Source organism: Entelurus aequoreus, linkage group LG08 (assembly GCF_033978785.1).
Source record: "Entelurus aequoreus isolate RoL-2023_Sb linkage group LG08, RoL_Eaeq_v1.1, whole genome shotgun sequence".
Lineage (NCBI taxonomy): Eukaryota > Metazoa > Chordata > Actinopteri > Syngnathiformes > Syngnathidae > Entelurus > Entelurus aequoreus.
Window position 1 is genome coordinate 8960157 of NC_084738.1, and position 22258 is coordinate 8982414.

General features: G+C 34.4%; 3 protein-coding genes across 8 annotated transcripts in view; 2 read left to right on the forward strand and 1 right to left on the reverse strand.

Annotated features, from left to right (window-relative positions):
* ppa1a (inorganic pyrophosphatase 1a) overlaps positions 1–5219 on the forward strand; it is a 16094-nt gene extending 10875 nt beyond the window's left edge. Inside the window, exons 6-12 of the mRNA XM_062055459.1 lie at positions 1816–1902; positions 1960–2086; positions 2156–2283; positions 2345–2430; positions 4663–4732; positions 4812–4851; positions 4935–5219. Coding sequence (XP_061911443.1) covers positions 1816–1902; positions 1960–2086; positions 2156–2283; positions 2345–2430; positions 4663–4732; positions 4812–4851; positions 4935–4963 — 567 coding nt within the window. The 3' untranslated portion in view covers positions 4964–5219. The remainder of the gene's footprint in view (positions 1–1815; positions 1903–1959; positions 2087–2155; positions 2284–2344; positions 2431–4662; positions 4733–4811; positions 4852–4934) is intronic.
* Positions 5220–5269: 50 nt separating this feature from the next.
* sar1aa (secretion associated, Ras related GTPase 1Aa) lies at positions 5270–20938 on the forward strand. 6 transcript variants are annotated; one of them, XR_009826990.1, is made up of 8 exons: positions 5270–5363; positions 9406–9478; positions 9572–9691; positions 9876–9941; positions 16284–16387; positions 16459–16590; positions 16661–16845; positions 18242–20932. XR_009826990.1 is itself a non-coding variant. In XM_062055463.1 (7 exons), the coding sequence occupies exons 1-7, from the start codon at positions 5875–5877 to the stop codon at positions 16775–16777; spliced, it is 747 nt and encodes a 248-aa protein (XP_061911447.1). In that variant the 5' UTR covers positions 5860–5874; the 3' UTR covers positions 16778–18231. The 6 variants fall into 6 exon arrangements, 1 of the variants encoding a protein (XP_061911447.1); XR_009826991.1 differs by having other exon boundaries at positions 5278–5351; XR_009826988.1 differs by lacking the exon at positions 5270–5363 and adding an exon at positions 5860–6009 and having other exon boundaries at positions 16661–16842; positions 18240–20934.
* The window catches only part of LOC133655366 (testican-2-like), a 79788-nt gene continuing 77266 nt past the window's right edge, over positions 19737–22258 (reverse strand). Inside the window, exon 10 of the mRNA XM_062055455.1 lies at positions 19737–20390. Within this exon, the coding sequence (XP_061911439.1) occupies positions 20245–20390 (146 nt within the window). The 3' untranslated portion in view covers positions 19737–20244. The remainder of the gene's footprint in view (positions 20391–22258) is intronic.

A 22258-nucleotide genomic window follows, 5' to 3' on the forward strand; every position in this document is an offset into this window, starting at 1 on the left:
AAAAGTACCTTATCTTCACCATACCTGGTTGTCCAAATTAGGCATAATAATGTGTTAATTCCACGACTGTATATATCGGTTGATATCGGTATCGGTTGATATCGGTATCGGTAATTAAAGAGTTGGACAATATCGGCATATCGGATATCGGCAAAAAGCCATTATCGGACATCCCTAATCATCACACCTTTTGAGGCAGTTTGTGCCACTGTACTACAAACCCCAAAACCAGTGAAGTTGGCACGTTGTGTAAATGGTGAATAAAAACAGAATACGATGATTTGCAAATCATTTTCAACTTCTATTCAATTGAATAGACTTCAAAGACAAGATACTTAACGTTCAAACTTGAAAACGTTGTTATTTTTTGCAAATATTAGCTCATTTGGAATTTGATGCCTGCAGCATGTTTCAAAAAAGCTGGCACAAGTGGCAAAAAAAGACTGAGAAAGTTGAGAAATGCTCATCAAACACTTATTTGGAACATCCCATAAGTGAACAGGCGAATTGGGAACAGGTGGGTGCCATGACTGGGTATAAAAGCAGTTGCTCAGTCATTCACAAACAAGGATGGGGCGAGGGTCACCACTTTGTGAATAAATGCGTGAGCAAATTGTCCAACAGTTTAAAGAACAACATTTCTCAACCAGCTATTGCAAGGAATTTAGGGATTTCACCATCTACGCTCCGTAATATCATCAAAAGGTTCAGAGAATCTGGAGAAATCACTGCACGTAAGCGATGATATTACGGACCTTCGAGCCCTCAGGCGGTACTGTATCAAAAAGCGACATCAGTGTGTAAAGGATATCACCACATGGGCTCAGGAACACTTCAGAAAACCACTGTCAGTAACTACAGTTCGTCACTACATATGTAAATGCAAGTTAAAACTCTGCTATGCAAAGCGAAAGCCATTTATCAACAACACCCAGAAATGCCACCGGCTCCGCTGGGCCTGAGTTAATCTAAGATGGACTGATGCAAAGTGGAAAAGTGTTCTGTGGTCTGACGAGTCCACATTTCAAATTGTTTTTGGAAACTGTGGACGTCGTGTCCTTCGGACCAAAGAGGAAAATAACCCCCCGGATTGTTATAGGTTCTAAGTTGAAAAGCCAGCATGTGTGATGGTATGGGGGTGTATTAGTGCCCAAGACATGGGTAACTTACACATCTTTGAAGGCACCATTAATGCGGAAAGGTACATACAGCTTTTGGAGCAACATATGTTGCCATCCAAGCAACGTTACCATGGACGCCCCTGCTTATTTCAGCAAGACAACGACAAGCCACGTGTTACATCAACGTGGCTTCATAGTAAAAGAGTGCGGGTACTAGACTGGCCTGCCTGTAGTCCAGACCTGTCTCCCATTGAAAATGTGTGGCGCATTATGAAGCCTAAAATACCACAACGGACTGTTGAACAACTTAAGCTGTACATCAAGCAAGAATGGGAAAGAATTCCACCTGAAAAGCTTAAAAATTGGTCTCCTCAGTTCCCAAACGTTTACTGAGTGTTGTTAAAAGGAAAGGCCATGTAACACAGTGGTAAAAATGCCCCTGTGACAACTTTTTTGCAATGTGTTGCTGCCATTAAATTCTAAGTTAATGATTATTTGCAAAAAAAAATGTATGTTTCTCAGTTCGAATATTAAATATCTTGTCTTTGCAGTCTATTCAATTGAATATACGTTGAAAATGATTTGCAAATCATTGTATTCTGTTTTTATTTACCATTTACACAACGTGCCAACTTCACTGGTTTTGGGTTTTGTAATAAAAATGTCCTCATGTGTCAAATACTGCTCCTGGCAGACATGGGAGGACCCCCACCACCAGGATGGCGACACAGGTTGCTGCGGCGACAACGACCCCATCGATATTTGCGACATCGGAAACAAGGTACAGAGAGAGACATGAATTCAATGGCGGAAAAGACTACTTTGTGTCCTCTCTCAGGTGTGCTCCCGAGGGGACGTGATCAAAGTCAAGGTGCTGGGGACGCTGGCGCTGATCGATGAGGGCGAAACCGACTGGAAGGTCATCGTGATCAATACAGACGACCCCGAAGCGGACGACTTTAACGGTCAGAGCGGCGGCGACGTCACGATGGCCAGTTGCTTTACGGCTGCTTTGACCTTGTCGGTCCCCGCAGATATGGAGGACGTCAGGCGACTGAAGCCCGGCTACTTGGAGGCGACGCTGGATTGGTTCAAACGCTACAAAGTCCCCGACGGCAAACCTGAAAACCAGTTTGCGTTTAACGGAGAGTTCAAGGACAGGGTAAATAAATGTACATTGCAGTGTTTTGTCCCCCGAGTTTCTTATCCTGCCTCCCCCTCAGGACTTTGCCATAGAAACGGTTAAGAGTACCCACGACTTCTGGAAAGCTCTCGTGTCCCAAACGACAGACGCTGGCGACTTAAACTGGTGAGAAAATACTTTTTTTTTTTTTAAAACACTGCTTAACATAATGAAACTCATTTAATTATCAGTTCAATACATTTATGAAAGACTATGTTTTATTTAATCAGCTTTTTAAATTAATATTCTATGTACTTTAATAAAAATATTGTTTTTTTTATTAAATATTTTTTAACAGAAAGAAATGTAACAATTTTTTTGAAAGGAATTACTAAAAATATATTTTATTTAACCCCATTTTAAGTAATAATTTAACTAGGTGTCTAAAATAAATTCATCAAAATAATATTATTTTATTTCATGACATATTTGTTCATTGAAAGAAATTTAACAATTTGTTTGATAGAAATGACTAAAATATATTTTATTTAATCATATTTTCATTAATAATTTTAAACTGTGTGTTTAAAATAGATCCATCAAAATATATCATCTTATTTCATAACATTTTCTAATCTAATTTGTTCGTTAAAAATATTTCATTTTTAATTAATAAGTTGACAATTTATTTAAAATAAATTCATGAAAATATATTGTTTTAATTTACAGAAATGTAAAAATTGATTTGAAAGAAAAGACTAAAATACAATACATATTTAATAAATATTTAAATGTTTTATATTTTTTATGATTAGTTTAACAATGTGTTTAAAAAAAAGATCAATATATATTGTATTTCATTACATATTTTAATCAAAATACATTTAACAATGTATTTGAACGAAATTCCCAAAACATATTTTAAGCAATTTTTAATATGAATTATTTACCAATGTCTTTAAAATAAATTAACCAACAGAAATTACTTGATTGGAGTACATATTTATAATGAAAATACATTTTATAAATTGGTTAGAAAGAAATAACTAAAAACATATTTTGTTTAATCAATTTTTTAAAATCTATTATTTATCAATGTATGTATGAATGATTACCCAACATATATAATTGTATTTCATTCCATATTTATAATGGAAAGACATTTAACAATTAGTTTAAAAGAAATTACGAAAAAAATATTTTGTTTAAGCATTTTTTTTTTAATTATTTACCATTGTACTTAAAACAAATTAACCAACAATTATTCCTATTATTGTATTTTATTACATGTTTACAATGGAGAGACATTTAACTTTGTTTTAAATAAATTACAAAAAATGTTTATTCATCGAATAATAAATGATTAATTAGTAATTAAACAATGTATATTAAAAAAATTCAAAAAATATTATTCATTTTACTATTTTATTGAAAATAATTAAACAATTTATTTGAGTGAAATGACTAAAAATATTTTTTTGACCGCAATATTTCAATAATTTAACAACAATAATATATCATTTATTTTATTACATATTTTTGAATCGAAAAACAATGTAAAATGTATTTTGAAAAATGAGGAAAATAAAAAACTATAACATTTTTCTAAATTTATTTTTGATATTAAAAGAACAGAGAAACACGTTCATCTTTCCCACATTGCAGTACTGCATTTGTCCTCAAGAGGCAATTAGCCTGTATAATGTATAATGGAGATACATTTAACAATTTGTTTTAAATAAATTACAAATAATATTTATTTATCGAATAATAAATGATTATTAGTAATCAAACAATGTATTTAAAAAATTTTTACAAAAATATTAATTTTACTTTTTTATTGAAAATAATTCAACAATTTATTTGAGTGAAATGACTACAAATATTTTTTGACCGCAATATTTGAAGTAATAATTTGTCAACAATAATATATCATTTATTTTATTACATATTTTTGGATCGAAAAACAATGTGAAATGTATTTTAAAAATTTATGAAAATAAAAAATTATAACATTTTTTAAAATTTATTTTTGATATTAAAAGAACAGAGAAACACGTTCATCTTTCCCACATTGCAGTACTGCATTTGTCCTCAAGAGGCAATTAAACTGTAGTAAAATATTCCATGATTTTGATTGAATAGGCTTGTACAGCCCTTTGAGACACTTGTGATTAAGGGCTATATAAATAAACTTTGATTGATTGATTGATTGATTGAATAAACAGTCTTAAAAATCTGCTCACATTTACCAGTATTTTCACTACCGTATTATTTAGTGATTATTTTACATTATTTAGTTAGCGGGAAGTGTCTAAAGTGTCTGAAGTGTGCACGACATAAACATTCAGTTGTAGCCAGTTTTCTCACATGGCGCGTTGAATATTTAACAGCTACCTTTTATTGTTTGTTGCACAGCATGAACACAAGCGTGTCAGATAGTCCGTTTTGTTGCTCCGCCGAAGACGCCGCCGCTGTTGTCGAGTCGGTAAGACAAACAAAAATGAGGTAACACCTGCACGATCTAATGAGATCCTGTACGATACTTTCCTCTTTTTTTTTTGCAGACGTGCGCTTATGGAGGTGAAGATTCCATTCCGAGTTCAGGTTAGTAAAAAGCACCCAAAAATTAAAACTTTTTTTTTTTTTGGTGCCTTTTTTTAACTAAATTTTGCTTCATTTTTTTTCAGTTGACCAATGGTTCTACTATGAGAAGTGAGGAAATCTTGGATGAAAAACAATGCATTATTATTATTATTTTTTTTTTTTCAATACATTTTTTGCATCTATTTTAATGCTAGTCACAAACACAAACAACATCCAATTTGTCCTGCATTGTTTGTAATTAAGTGTGACTTTAAAATGACATTATGTGTATTAAATTGTGCACTCTTAAGTTAAATACATCATGAAATGAAGTAACAACTCTTGTTTGTCATTACAGTTTAAAAAAATAAATATGTCATCATACTTTATGACGTTGCTATTATTTCATTACACCAACACGACACGCAGGGGCGCTGTGAAATCAACGTGAGTCATTTTAGCAAACGAAGAAGAGAGATCGTCCCGACTGTTTCCAGGGAGACCATTGAAAACCATTGCTGGTAATTAACTGGGTAAATAAACCTAAACAAACATTTGACGAGTATTATATTTTACGTACTCAATCTCCAAATGAATGATTAATAGACAGCTTGTTATTGGCTGTCAAAATGACCACACTTGCTTGTCGTTAGCATCAAAGCTAACCGTTTGTCACGTCCACTTACACTTGTAAGAGCTACACTAAACTAAGCACACACAAAGATTCGATTCACAGCATTAAACATTGCGTTTAAAAGATTATATTTTTATTCACATATTAACGGTGCAATAGGACCTAAACAAAAGCTAAGTGGCGAAAGTGTTAAAACTATAGAGTGCAAGTTGTGCGACGTTCGCGTATCATCGGAAATTCCGGTTTCGAATGACGTCACAGAAAACTATAAGGCATTTTTTAACGTACAAAATTAAACGGACTCACCCCGAAAACGATTATTGTAATCAAAGTGATTGGTTATAGATTATAGACGAATGAATGATTGGTGATAATGGTTATCGAGCAAGTGGCTCTTCAAAGATAAAGGAATGATCGGTGACGTCACATACATGAAAGACAAGCACATTTGCCCATTGTTATGGACCAGTGCAAAAACCGCACGGCAACGTTTGCTTGTACTTTTAGTAGTTCTGACCCCACGAAACACCAAAAAGTCAACAAAGGTAATTGAATACATTGCTACATTTTTCATTTATTGTTTATGTGTAAAAAAACGCTTATGGAAAATCCCACTTCTGGGTGAACATAGAATGCAGCAGACTCCAACAACACCAGAACTACAAATACTACATAAATGATGCTAATAATTTATTGTGTTTGTTATAATATAACTATTTTTCTGTTGATTTGATTTAAAAGTACGTTTTAATTTGGGCTGTCAAAGATAATGAGCGTGTGATTAATCACAAAAAATAACGCATTAATCAAGTATAATTGAATATTAATCATATATTTTATTTAGATTTTTTTAATTTTTATTATTTACGAGGGATGTCAAAAGTAACAAGTTAACTAATGTAAATAATCACAAAAGTTAATGCATTAATCTGGTATAGTTGCAGATTAATCAAGGGTTTTATTTAGATTTTTAAAAAAATATACGAGGGCTGTCAAAATAAGTGAACTCATTTAATTAATCACAGAAAATTATATCAATCAGGTATAGTTGCAAATTAATCATGAGTTTTATTTAGATTTTTTTGAAAATCCTTATTTTCTAGAACTGTTTAAAAAATAATAAATTAACTCGTGTGATTAATCACCAAAAATACAGCATTAATCAGGTATAATTGAAGACTAATCACGCATTTTACTTAGATTTTTTTTATTTATTATTTACTAGGGCTGTCAAAAGTAACAAGTTAACTAATGTAAATAATCCCAAAAGTTATTGCATTAATCAGGTATAGTTGCAGATTAATCATGGGTTTTATTTAGACTTTTAAAAAAATATTATTTACGAGGACTGTCAAAATAAGTGAACTCATGTGACTAATCACAGAAAATGTTCATACTAATCAGGTATAGTTGCAGATTAATCATATGTTTTATCTTGATTTTTTTGGAAAATCATTATTTTCTAGGGCTGTTTAAAAAATAAAAAGTTAACTCGTGTTGATTAATCACCAAAAATATCGCATTAATCAGGTATAATTGAAGATTAATCACGCATTTTATTTAGATTTTTTATTATTATTATTTACGAGGGCTGTCAAAAGTCAATCAATCAATCAATCAATGTTTATTTATATAGCCCTAAATCACTAGTGTCTCAAAGGGCTGTACAAGCCACAACGACATCCTCGGTGTCGAGTGGGTCTGACATAATATTGTGAAAGTCCAACACATCAGCGAAAGTCCAGTCCATGGTAACAAGTTAACTAATGTAAATAATCACAAAAGTTATTGCATTAATCTGGTATAGTTGCAGATTAATCATGGGTTTTATTTAGATTTTTTAAGAATGATTATTTACGAGGGCTGTCAAAATAAGTGAACTCATGTGATTAATCACAGAAAATTATCATATCAATCAGGTATAGTTGCAAATTAATCATGAGTTTTATTTAAATTATTTTGAAAATCCTTATTTTCTCGAGCTGTTTAAAAAATAAGTTAACTTGTGTGATTAATCACCAAAAATATCGCATTAATCAGGTATAATTGAAGATTAATCACGCATTTTACTTAGATTTGTTTTATTTATTATTTACGAGGGCTGTCAAAAGTAACAAGTTAACTAATGTACATAATCCCAAAAGTTATTGCATTAATCAGGTATAGTTGGAGATTAATCATGGGTTTTATTTAGACTTTTTAAAAATTATTATTTACGAGGACTGTCAAAATAAGTGAACTCATGTGACTAATCACAGAAAATGTTCATACTAATCAGGTATAGTTGCAGATTAATCATATGTTTTATCTTGATTTTTTTGGAAAATCATTATTTTCTAGGGCTGTTTAAAAAATAAAAAGTTAACTCGTGTTGATTAATCACCAAAAATATCGCATTAATCAGGTATAATTGAAGATTAATCACGCATTTTATTTAGATTTTTTATTATTATTATTTACGAGGGCTGTCAAAAGTAACAAGTTAACTAATGTAAATAATCACAAAAGTTATTGCATTAATCTGGTATAGTTGCAGATTAATCATGGGTTTTATTTAGATTTTTTAAGAATGATTATTTACGAGGGCTGTCAAAATAAGTGAACTCATGTGATTAATCACAGAAAATTATCATATCAAGCAGGTATAGTTGCAAATTAATCATGAGTTTTATTTAGATTTTTTCGAAAATCCTTATTTTCTAGAACTGTTTAAAAAATAATAAATTAACTCGTGTGATTAATCACCAAAAATACCGCATTAATCAGGTATAATTGAAGATTAATCACGCATTTTACTTAGATTTTTTTTATTTATTATTTACGAGGGCTGTCAAAAGTAACAAGTTAACTAATGTAAATAATCACAAAAGTTATTGCATTAATCTGGTATAGTTGCAGATTAATCATGGGTTTTATTTAGACTTTTAAAAAATTATTATTTACGAGGACTGTCAAAATAAGTGAACTCATGTGACTAATCACAGAAAATGTTCATACTAATCAGGTATAGTTGCAGATTAATCAGATGTTTTATCTTGATTTTTTTGGAAAATCATTATTTTCTAGGGCTGTTTAAAAAAATAAAAAGTTAACTCGTGTTGATTAATCACCAAAAATATCGCATTAATCAGGTATAATTGAAGATTAATCACACATTTTATTTAGATTTTTTATTATTATTTACGAGGGCTGTCAAAAGTAACAAGTTAACTAATGTAAATAATCACAAAAGTTATTGCATTAATCTGGTACAGTTGCAGATTAATCATGGGTTTTATTTAGATTTTTTTAAGAATGATTATTTACGAGGGCTGTCAAAATAAGTGAACTCATGTGATTAATCACAGAAAATTATCATATCAATCAGGTATAGCTGTAGATTAATCACGCGTTTTATTTAGATTTTTTTGAAAATCATGATTTACTAGAACTGTTTAAAAAACAAGTTAACTTGTGTGATTAATCACCAAAAATATCGCATTAATCATGTAAACAGTAGTTGCAGATTAATCACGCATTTTATTTACTTTAAAAAAAATATATATTTTTACATTATGGCTACCTGATAGGTGATGTGGGTTGTCAGTGAGCAGGTCAATGCATATGCCTACAAATATTTGCTTAAAAAAACCCATCATCTTATACTTTAACAGAGTTTTAGCCAAATAAATTACATTCAAGTTGAGAAATGGTCGAGTATGACATTCTGACCATGAAATTGCATTTGTGTCAAAATATTGGGGTCTTTAAGGTTTATTTAAATGATCTAAGCAATACATCTACAGTTATTAATCACCATTAATCCAAATTCAAAAGTGTGATTTAAAAAAATGACCAATTTGACAGCACCCGTTTAAATATCTTCTAGAACGCCAGGAATCAGTATATGGTTAATTTCAGCGTTTCTATACATCAGCAGTATACTTTACTTTCTGTTACAGGAAAAGACGCCTGAGATGTCGGTTTTAGTTTATTGGGTCTACAGGAGATTTAGTAATGTTTTGCAGTACTTAGGTAAGTGTTGTTTGGAGGTCTTTGACCAACAGGGACTGGTTTATTCCCAAACTTGTCAAGTCGTTGAGAGGCTTTGTTTGAACTGCCCTGCAGGTCTGTACAAAAAGAGGGGCAAGTTGGTCTTCCTGGGCCTGGACAATGCTGGCAAAACTACTTTACTGCACATGTTGAAGGACAACCATCTTTGCCAGCACGTTCCCACGCAGCATCCAAGTAACATTACTCTTTTTTTTTTGTTGCCAAATTGCAGCTTAATATTGTGCATTATTAGAATGAATTGGATGTAGCACACTTCTCACACCAACAATTGAAATTGATCAAAAGTGTGCATTGCTAGCTTGGATGAGAGTGTATGCAGGTGTACCTAATGGAGAGTCCATGTCTTTACTTCCCGAAGCGTCTGAAGAGCTGACGATTGGCGGCATGAAGTTTACCACCTTCGATCTGGGAGGACACGTGCAAGGTGAGAGATGTTGCCATCGCATTTGAATAACTAGCTTTTTTAGGTGTGAACCATCAATTCTAACAAATACTTTGGGTTAGGAAGGATGTGAAGAAGGTATAGAAAGTTGTAAAAACAAGTAATAATACAAGTTTACAGAACAATAGTAAAAAGGGTATGCCGGTTGGGATATATGGTGGCTGTCTACAACCATGAAAACCAAGAAAACATTCGTTTTTTACATTTGTTATTAAATAACTGACTGTTTTCTGTCAGCCAATCAGAAGATGGCAGCAGATAGTAGTACCCTACCTAAAAACTTCGAGTTTTTTTTTTGTAAATCGGGGTGAGCAATGTTAGAGACATTACGGTAACGCCTCGGGCAGTGATTGTCAAACCGTGGTACGTGGGCTCTATCGAATGGTACTTTAGTATGTGCAATTCATTTCATTTGGTTCATTATTTAAGTACATTGTTGGCTTTTCTTATATTCAATCACAGTGTTACTGTTCAAACTGTGTAATGTTACAATGGCCAAAAATATTCAATATACTTGTTAAATAAAACTTCTGCCCTATTTTTAATGAATACTTAGGCCAGGGATGTCCAACCTTTTTGACTTAGAGGCCGCATTGGGCTAAAAAAATGTGTCCGGGGGCCGAACAACGACATATATATATGTATGTATACACACATATATATGTCACCAAGTACCATATATATATTTATATATATACACATAAACTGTATATATGTGTATACATACACACATATATATATGTCGTATATATACACATATATACACTACCGTTCAAAAGTTTGGGGTCACCCAAACAATTTTGTGGAATAGCCTTCATTTCTAAGAACAATAATAGACTGTCGAGTTTCAGATGAAAGTTCTCTTTTTCTGGCCATTTTGAGCGTTTAATTGACCCCACAAATGTGATGCTCCAGAAACTCAATGTGCTCAAAGGAAGGTCAGTTTTGTAGCTTCTGTAACGAGCTAAACTGTTTTCAGATGTGTGAACATGATTGCACAAGGCTTTTCTAATCATCAATTAGCCTTCTGAGCCAATGAGCAAACACATTGTACCATTAGAACACTGGAGTGATAGTTGCTGGAAATGGGCCTCTATACACCTATGTAGATATTGCACCAAAAACCAGACATTTGCGGCTAGAATAGTCATTTACCACATTAGCAATGTATAGAGTGTATTTCTTTAAAGTTAAGACTAGTTTAAAGTTATCTTCATTGAGAAGTACAGTGCTTTTCCTTCAAAAATAAGGACATTTCAATGTGACCCCAAACTTTTGAACGGTAGTGTATATATATATGTGTATATATACACATATATACAGTATATGTGTATATATACACATATATATATGTCGTTGTTCGGCCCCCGGACACATTTTTTTAGACCAATGCGGCCTCTAAGTCAAAAAGTTTTGACATCCCTGGCCTAAGTATTCATTAAAAACAGGACAGAATATGTATATATATATATATATATATATATATATATATATATATATATATATATATATATATATACAGGACAGAATATGTATATATATATATATATATATATATATATATATATATATATATATATATATATATATATATATATATATATATATATACCCACAGTACAGGCTAAGTTTGGACGCACTTTCTCATTTCAATGCGTTTTCTTTATTTTCATGACTATTTACATTGTAGATTGTCACTGAATGCATCAAAACTATCACACCTGTGAAGTGAAAACCATTTCCGGTGACTACCTCTTGAAGCTCATCAAGAGAATGCCCAGAGTGTGCAAAGCAGTAATCAGAGCAAAGGGCGGCTATTTTGAAGACACTAGAATATAAAACATGTTTTCAGTTATTTCACCTTTTTTTTTGTTAAGTACATAACTCCACATGTGTTCATTCATAGTTTTGATGCCTTCAGTGACAAATACAATGTAAATAGTCATGAAAATAATTTGGCCTTTACTGTGTGTGTGTGTGTGTGTGTGTATATATATATATATATAGCCAATACCAACTGTTCTAGAAAAGCCTTGGCCGCTGGTATAGCGCAGAACTCAAAGACTCGAAGCAGGTGGACCAACTCAGGCAGGATACAATCAGTGGACTCAATCAGGTCAATAACACCGCTCTCCCTGGGAAGCTGAAGCTGTGGTGCTTTCAGTTTGGTCTCATGTGGCCAATTTCCATCTATGAGGTCGCTCTATCCCATGCCAATCGGCTGGAGAGGCTGGTGAATGCACAAATGAGGAAATGGCCTGGACTGCCGAGATGTCTTAGCAGCGTAGGCCTGTATGGCAACAGAGCCCTCTCCCTACCGATCTCAAGCGTGGTGGAGGAGTACAAATGTGCCAAATCAAGGCTGGAAATGACTCTCACAGAATCCCTGGACCCATTCGTCAAGAGGTGCTGCCCCATCCCTAGCGGTCAGGGAGGAAATGGAATCCATCTGCAGCAGTCGCAGTGGCAAAGACTGCCCTCAGACACCGGGATATAGTGGGTCATGTCCAATATGGCAGAGGGGGCCTTGGTTTGGAAGCAACAACACCCACGTGGCAAAAGGCAACTGCAACCGAACTTGAGAATAAGAGAGTAGTCACCAATGCCATGCCTCTAAATGCTCAGGTTACCTTCCCACGCAAAACAACTTTCATCCGGGAAGGAGAGAAACGGCAGTAGCCATCACCTCCAGACTTAGGCCCACTGAATGCAGCCCGAGATTGGGAAATGCGGGTAGACCTCAGCCAGAGGCTTATCTTCCCACCCGAAATTGCAGCAACCAGCCTGCGCCCAGACCTGGTCCTCTGGTCCGTGTCCTGCCGCCGTGTCTTCATCGTTGAGCTAACGGTCCCATGGGAGGACGCCATCGATGAAGCATTCGAACGGAAGAGGCTGCGATATGCCAACTTGGCAGCTGAAGCAGAGGCACGAGGCTGGAACGTGAAGGTGTGGCCAGTGGAGGTGGGCTGTAGAGGCTTTGTAGCCAGTTCCACCACAAGGCTCCTGAAAGAAGTAGGAATCAGAGGACACGCCCAACGCAGAGCTATTAAAGAACTTTGCCACCGCAGCAGAACGGAGCAGTCACTGGCTGTGGCTGAAGCGCAGGGATGCAGCATGGGCTGCCAAATAACCACGTGGTGCCACACACCCAGGTCTGATCAGCCTGTGGTGGGCCGACCTCGGCAGAGGGTGTCTTGTGATGAATGGCCGAAACGCCCAATGACGTCGGGGAACACAACTGAAGATGTGTTGTACTGGTGGCACCACATGATTATTGCCAAACTCCACCCCACCCAAGAGGACATCTCCAACCCCATTTAATTGTTGTGCTGAATATTTAGGGATCTTTAACAACTAGTCCTATTAAGAATCCTATATATATACACTACCGTTCAAAAGTTTGGGGTCACATTGAAATGTCCTTATTTTTGAAGGAAAAGCACTGTACTTTTCAATGAAGATAACTTTAAACTAGTCTTAACTTTAAAGAAATACACTCTATACATTGCTAATGTGGTAAATGACTATTCTAGCTGCAAATGTCTTGTTTTTGGTGCAATATCTACATAGGTGTATAGAGGCCCATTTCCAGCAACTATCACTCCAGTGTTCTAATGGTACAATGTGTTTGCTCATTGGCTCAGAAGGCTAATTGACATACCAACCCTCCCGTTTTTAGCGGGAGAATCCCGATATTCAGCGCCTCTCCCGACAACCTCCCGGCAGAGATTTTCTCCCGACAAACTCCCGGTATTCAGCCGGAGTTGGAGGCCACGCCCCCTCCAGCACAATGCGGACCTGAGACTGAGTGGGGACAGCCTGTTCTCACGTCCGCTTTCCCACAAAATAAACAGCTTGCCTGCCCAAAGATGTCATAACATCTAGGGCTTTTATAGGGTGCACAACTGCGCACACAACAAGGAGACGAAGCAGAAGAACGAGGAAATTACAGACATGGCGGCCGAAATGATATACTCATCATGAACGGAGAAGTTAAACAGGACAATACTGCCATCTAATGGATAGCCACTGGAACACTGAAAATCAAGTTTTTGGTTTTTTTTTCTATGTAAATAAAATAAATTTAAAAAAATATATATATAGCTATAATTCACTGAAAGTCAAGTATTTCATACATATATATATATATATATATATATATATATATATATATATATATATATATATATATATATATATATATATATATATATATATATATATATATATATAATATGAAATACATATGAAATACTCGAGTTGGTGAATTCTAGCTGTAAATAACCACGCCCCCCCGCCCCCAAACCCCCCTCCCCCGCACCCCCGACCCGAAACTTTTGAACGGTAGTGTTTACCGTTCAAAATTGTTTGGGTGACCCCAAACTTTTGAACAGTAGTGTTTACCGTTCAAAATTGTTTGGGGTGACCCAAACAATTTTGTGGAATAGCCTTCATTTCTAAGAACAAGAATAGACTGTCGAGTTTCAGATGAAAGTTCTCTTTTCCTGGCCATTTTGAGCGTTTAATTGACCCCACAAATGTGATGCTCCAGAAACTCAATCTGCTCAAAGGAAGGTCAGTTTTGTAGCTTCTGTAACGAGCTAAACTGTTTTCAGATGTGTGAACATGATTGCACAAGGGTTTTCTAATCATCAATTAGCCTTCTGAGCCAATGAGCAAACACATTGTACCATTAGAACACTGGAGTGATAGTTGCTGGAAATGGGCCTCTATACACCTATGTAGATATTGCACCAAAAACCAGACATTTGCAGCTAGAATAGTCATTTACCACATTAGCAATGTATAGAGTGTATTTCTTTAAAGTTAAGATTAGTTTAAAGTTATCTTAATTGAAAAGTACAGTGCTTTTCCTTCAAAAATAAGGACATTTCAATGTGACCCGAAACTTTTGAACGGTAGTGTATATATATTAGAAAACCCTTGTGCAATCACGGTCACACATCTGAAAACAGTTTAGCTCGTTACAGAAGCTACACAACTGACCTTCCTTTGAGCAGATTGAGTTTCTGGAGCATCACATTTGTGGGGTCAATTAAACGCTCAAAATGGCCAGAAAAAAAAAAACTTTCATTTGAAACTCGACAGTCTATTCTTGTTCTTAGAAATGAAGGCTATTCCACAAAATTGTTTGGGTGACCCCAAACTTCTGAACGGTAGTGTGTGTGTGTGTGTGTATATATATATATATATATATATATATATATATATATATATATATATATATATATATATATATATATATATATATATATATAATGTATATATACGTGTGTGTGTATATATACATATATGTACATACATGTACGTATAATTTAAATTGAATAGTATTGGATATTAAGAATATGTGAAAGTTAGACTCTTACCTTGTTTATTGAGGACCTCCCTAAAGTTTGGTAATCAATCAGAAATATCAAGCAGCTAAAATGCGTCAAACATGGATAAGTGGGGAGAGTGTTTGGCATTTTCCCCATCATGCATTGCAGGGGGTTTAAATCGGTGTCATTTTGAATTGTGGGTTAGGTTTAGACTTATTTTTTAATATAATATCCACAAAGTGTGTTATGTGTGACCGTGTGTGTTGACTTTTGTGTTAGTTCATTTGCGTCATTACTGGGAAAGGTTGTTTCGATTAGGTCATGTATAAAATATATATTATTAACCTCAGTTACTCATGTTGTCTACAACAGTGGTCTCCAACCGGTACCGGTCCGCGGACCGATTGGACAAGAATTCCAAAAAAAAAAAAAAAAAAAAAAATTTTTTTTTTTTTTTTTTTTTGATGAAATCAACATAAAAAACACAATATATACATTCTATATCAATATAGATCAATACAGCCTGCAGGGATACAGTCCGTAAGCACACTTGATTGTATTTATTTATGTAAAAAAAAAAAAAAAAAAAAAAAAAAAAAAAAAAAAAAAAAATACCCCCCCCCCCCCCCCCCCACCGGTCTGTGGGACAAATTTTCAAGCGTTGACCGGTCCTCAGCTACAAAAAGGTTGGGGACCACTGGTCTACAAGATGGCAGAAAGCTAGCAGCAATTATACTGTCATCTATATAAAATTAAGTTGCAGGAACCCGAGGGGTCAGATTCCTTGTCAACTTGGGACATCTCGCGGGTTGTAGTTTGGACATGACTGAGTCTTCGGCCTACTACGTTACTGTATTTCAATGTTGGTCTGTATGGTGGTACTTGGAGAGCAACGTTTTTTTCTGAGGTGGTACCTGGTGAAAATTTTTTCGAGAACCACTGGCCGAGGGTAATCGATAGAAAACTAAAATGTCTGTGTTATTAGCTCGGCGATTGTGGAGGAACTACCTGCCCGCCGTGAACGCGGTGGTCTTCATAGTGGACTGCGCCGACCACAGCAGGCTAGATGAGTCCAAGACAGAGCTGGATGTGAGTTTGCCGCTAGTATAGCGCTAACAACACAAAAGTGACGCTAACACTGTATCGTGCTGGTCGGCGAGGCCCTGCTGGCAGACGACACTATCGCCAACCTGCCCGTGATGGTGCTGGGTAACAAAATCGATCGTCCGGAGGCCATCGGCGAAGCCTGCATGCGAAGGGTTTTCACACTGGATGGAAAAGTCACCGGAAAGGTGAGCCGTTTTCGAGAGGACGACTTTTGAGCGTGGACCGTGTTGTTAACGGAGCATGTCATCCCGACAGGGGAATGTGAAAATTAAGGAGTGCAACGTGCGACCATTAGAGGTGTTCATGTGCAGCGTGTTGAAGAGACAAGGCTACGGCGATGGATTCAGGTGGTTGTCGCAGTACATGGACTGATGACTCAGCAGTTCTTGGACTATTTGCAACAATATTCATCACGATTCAAACATTAAAAAAAAAAAAAGGTGAGTTATTACTGCAAAACACCTGACACAACATTAGTTACACAATCTAATGGAAAGGTTCTGATACAACAGAAAAATTAAAAATAATTGTCATAATTTTTTCTCCAAAAACAAAAAAATATTCAAATAAATATATATATATATAGAAAATATATATATTTTGTTGTTGTTGGTCAGCGTTAAAATAAAACCATAGTATGTCGCTTCTCACTAAAGCATGTATCTCCAAATTCGATATTTTTTATAGTTTATCGCTTCCACAAACAATGGGGGGAAATTCAGATAAAAAATTTAATTATTCAAATAAATATATATATATACATATAAAATATATATATTTTGTTGTTGTTAGTCAGCATTAAAATAAAACCATAGTATGTCGCTTGTCACTAAAGCATGTATCTCCAAATTCGATACTTTTTATAGTTTATCGCTTCAGAAAAAATGGGAAATTCAGATAAAAAATTTAATTATTCAAATAAATATATATATACATATAAAATATATATATTTTGTTGTTGTTAGTCAGCATTAAAATAAAACCATATTATGTCGCTTGTCACTAAAGCATGTATCTCCAAATTCGATATTTTTTATAGTTTATCGCTCCACAAAAAATGGGGGGAAATTCAGATAAAAAATAAAAATGTGCTTTTGTATTATGTCGTTGATCAGCGATAGAAATAAAAAATAACACATCACTAAACTATGTATCTCCAAATTAAGCTTTTTTTTTTCAAAACAAATACCGGGTAAAAATCTGATTAAAAAATAAAATGTATTATTTTGTTGAACAGCAAAAGAAATAAAAATGAAAAAAAAGTAATTTTCCAACAAAACCACTTATCTCCACATGCTGGGACTTTAAAAAAAAAAGTTTTTTTTTATTCCAAAACAATTGAAAAAATAAAATGTATTTTTTATACATTTAAAAAAATATTGAAAAATATATATAAAAATGCTATTTGTTTTAGTTTTGTATTGCAAACAACTCTAAAGTTCCCACCCTTTTTTTTGGAGAGTGGCTATAATTAAAAATAAAAAAATACATGTGCATGTAAACCATATATATACAATAAATAATTATTTGAAAAGTGTTTGTGTTTTGGATTGAAATAAAACGTGTAAAATTGGGGGAAATACATGTTTTTTGTTGAACAGCGTCAGTAAAATAATTTTTTTTAATACTTTTTATTTTTCTCTAATTGCACAGGATGGGGACCATGTTAGTTAATAGTGTAAACATTTATATTTATGAAAAACCTAAATGGGTTACATTATGTCTTAAATAAAGTAGCAGTATTATTTAGGAATAAGAATTGAAATGTCTTATGAAGTACTTTGTGATTATCTTAGAAGATACAATGAAATATCCACATGCATGCTTTGTTTACAGGGTGGAATCTGCTCGATATGACCAATAATATATGCAAGGATTTTGCCAAAGAAAAACTTTACAGGGTTTGTTGGGAGTTATTTTGCATGTATGCTTAATAAATGCATGTAATATGAATGGAAATGTATGCACAGCTGACTGTGTTTGTGCAAATGTGCTGCACTTAAACAAAACAGCAGGTCAGAGGTGCATGCTGTGTTCAAATGTTTTCATGAAAATAGTTTTTTTTTTTTAGTTTGGTGAATTCTAAAATAATGCCCAAAATCTTGCATCAGCATTGTTCTTTGTTTTATGGATGAGCATGATGAAGGGCTTCAGCAACAGTTTGACGAGCATTTAAGCACATTGAACTATGAAAAAAGAAAAAGTTGATCAAAGTCACAGGTGTCAAACTCAAGGTCCGGGGGCCAAATCTGGCCCGCCACATTGTTTTATGTGGCCCGCGAAAGCCTGGAAATAATATGCATTAATAAAATACTTAATCTTTTCTTACTAAATATATTTGTTCTTTTCATTTTGACATTAAAAATCATGTACTGCATGCAATTGCATATCTTTTAAAATTCAATATTATCAACATCTAAATATTATTTTATCATATATTAAAAACATTTTTTTGTTAAAATAAAGATAAATACTGTACTTAAATATCTGCTTGACTTATGATTTCAAAACAATTTATCAATCAAATTGACAATAGATTTTGCGGTTAAATTCTGCCGATTTAGTTTTTTACCGTAAAATCAACTTTGGATATTGTTTTTTTCCCATACACTAAAACATTAAAAAAACAAACAAAAAAAACATTAAAACAAGATTTTACGGTAAAAAACAAACAAACTGGCAGCTCTGTTGTTTGAATTTTACCGCTAAAAACAATGGTATTGTTTCTCCATTCCATTCCATTTTTTTATATGCTGTAAAAAAAATCCACTGCTTTTACTGTAAAATTCTGGTGACTGAGTTGCCAGTTTTTAAAGTAACATTTTAAATATATTTATTTATAGCTTATGTAAAAAAATATATTGTTAATGTATAATATATATATATATATACATGTGTGGAGGGAGATGTTGTCAGCGCTGCCTGCAGGAGCAAAGGTCACCGCCTCTGTCCATGGTGCTGAGGACAGCACCATCAGACGGGGGCGTGGCAGTGCTGACGACGAGACACAGCTGCCAGTAAGCGGCCGGGAGCAGGAGGAGAGAGAGGATACGGACGTGGCTGGAAAGTCTCGTTTGTAAAACAATTGATCATTAAAACCTTGTTAAACCTGCACGCTTGGCTCCTGTGCTAGGAAGCGACTTCCACAACGTGTATATTCACATATTACTCATTGTTACAAGCGGCCCTCTGATGGCAACCATAACTGATGTGGCCCTCAATGAAAACAAGTTTGATACCCCTGCTCTACATCAACTTTTTGTGTGTTTCTACATTGTAGAGAGGGTTTAAAAATTAAATTAAAGGGGATAACGAGAAGCTTCGCTGCCTTTTTGAAATGTTTTTTTATTAGTAAAGTGCCGAGCCGAGAAGGTACATTCTTAACTTCACTAGAACATGCAACATCACAAGTAGCACAGATGGAGATATGGGCGGCCATGTTCTTGTAGAAGGAAAACAACAAACGCTGACTTCAAGTACGACGCACACAACTTCAAGTAATGCTGCTCAAATACACGATAACTTCCCCCGCCGACACTAGAGGGCAGCGACGAGCCACTTCTACTTTATAAGATCGGTCGCATCCTTTCAACTGCCTTAAGCTGAATAAGGATGTTCAAATAGCCGCTACGAGTGTTTGTCCGGAAAAGGGATGGTGTAGCGTTCTGTGGCTGTGACGGAAAAAGAAAAGAAGAAGAAGAAAGAATGAAGCAGAGGAAGAGAAACTACTTGTCACCTCGTCGTCGGACCACCGCCATACGAGCTGGATTTCACCATCTTTGAATCCCTGAATGAGGTCAGAGGCTGCGACTGGGATCTCAGGTTAGGATCCCACGGCTCTACCAGATGTAACCTCCATCATCAGCCTCCTCCTCCTCTTCCTCCTCCTCTTCCGCCTCATCACCATGGTCCCCCGCCTCCTTCTCGTCGTCATCCTCCCAGCCCACCCCGCTCCCAAAGTCGCCGGAGTTTCCCAACACTTCATCTGAGAAGGAGAGACACAAAGACATGTTTCTGTTACAAGTCCTGCTGTTTGGCAACATTCTTCACACAAAAACATGGATTTAATTATTGTATGCGTGGGTTCCCTCCGGGTACTCCGGCTTCCTCCCACCTCCAAAGACATGCACCTGGGGATAGGCCCCTCCCACCTCCAAAGACATGCACCTGGGGATAGGCTGATTGGCAACACTAAAATTGGCCCTAGTGTGTGAATGTGAGTGTGAATGTTGTCTGTCTGTCTGTGGTGGCCCTGTGATGAGGTGGTGACATGTCCAGGGTGTACCCCGCCTTCCGACCGAATGCAGCTGAAATAGGCTCCAGCACCCCCCGCATCAAGAGCCATTCAAAAAATCTATTGGTTTGTGCATTCAGAATGCATTTAAACCAATGACACAACCTTTTTAACATTTAAAGATGCTAGTAAATGCACTTTATTTTGAAAAATTGGACCAAATTGTTGAATAAATATATTTTTAAAACTTTTTGAATGTGTTGAGTATTTTTTACGGTTTACTCTTTCAATTAATTTCAAGATGTGTTGTATTCATTACTTTTAATTAGGGATGTCCGATAATGGCTTTTTGCCGATATGCCGATATTGTCCAACTCTTTAATTACGGATACCGATATCAACCGATATATACAGTCGTGGAATTAACACATTATTATGCCTAATTTGGACAACCAGGTATGGTGAAGATAAGGTAAATTTTAAAAAAATGAATCAAATAAAATAAATAAATTAAAAACATTTTCTTGAATAAAAAAGAAAGTAAAACAATATAAAAACAGTTACATAGAAACTAATAATGAATGAAAATTAGTAAAATTAACTGTTAAAGGTTAGTACTATTAGTGGAGCAGCAGCACGCACAATCATGTGTGCTTACGGACTGTATCCCTTGCAGACTGTATTGATATATATTGATATATAATGTAGGAACCAGAATATTAATAACAGAAAGAAACAACCCTTTTGTGTGAATGAGTGTAAATGGGGGAGGGAGGTTTTTTGGGTTGGTGCACTAATTGTAAGTGTATCTTGTGTTTTTTATGTGGATTTAATAAAAAAAATAAAAATAAAAATAAAAAAAACCCGAAACTGATAATAAAAAAAAACGATACCGATATTTTCCGATATTACATTTTACCGCATTTATCGGCCGATAATATCGGCAGACCGATATTATCGGACATCTCTACTTTTAATCCTTCAGTTCATCCTTTTTTATTTCAGTTTTGTGTGTTACATTTTATGGAAATTAAAATGAGTCGTATGTATGTATATATTATCTCTCTATGGGTTCATGAATTTATTGTATTTTTGAAGGCTTGCAATGATTCATGATAATTTTGCACATCCGCATTAATTTAAATATTAATGCAGTCATTTATTTACTTAGTCAACATTTTTCAATAAAAAAATGATAAAATATATATAATAAAATTATTTTTTAGATTTACTTAGTCAACATTTTTCAATAAAAAAATGATAAAATATATATAATAAAATTAATTTTTAGATTCTACCAAAGTATTCAAGACCAATTGAATTGTATTTTGATTTAAAATTCAATTTATTTCATTCAAATTGAAAATAATTTGTCAAAATACACTGCACAGGTATGTGTGTGTGTTTTTAAATAATTATTTTATCCCTTAACATTTATGATTTATTTAATCATTTTATACATTTATTTTTTTATTCTTTCAATTTTATGAAACTTTAAATGACTAATTTATAGCTGTCTATTGTATTTATATATATTTATTAGTTCACTATATAGGAATCCACAAAAATTGAAATACCGTATTTTCCGGACCATAAGGCGCACTTAAAATCATTTTTCC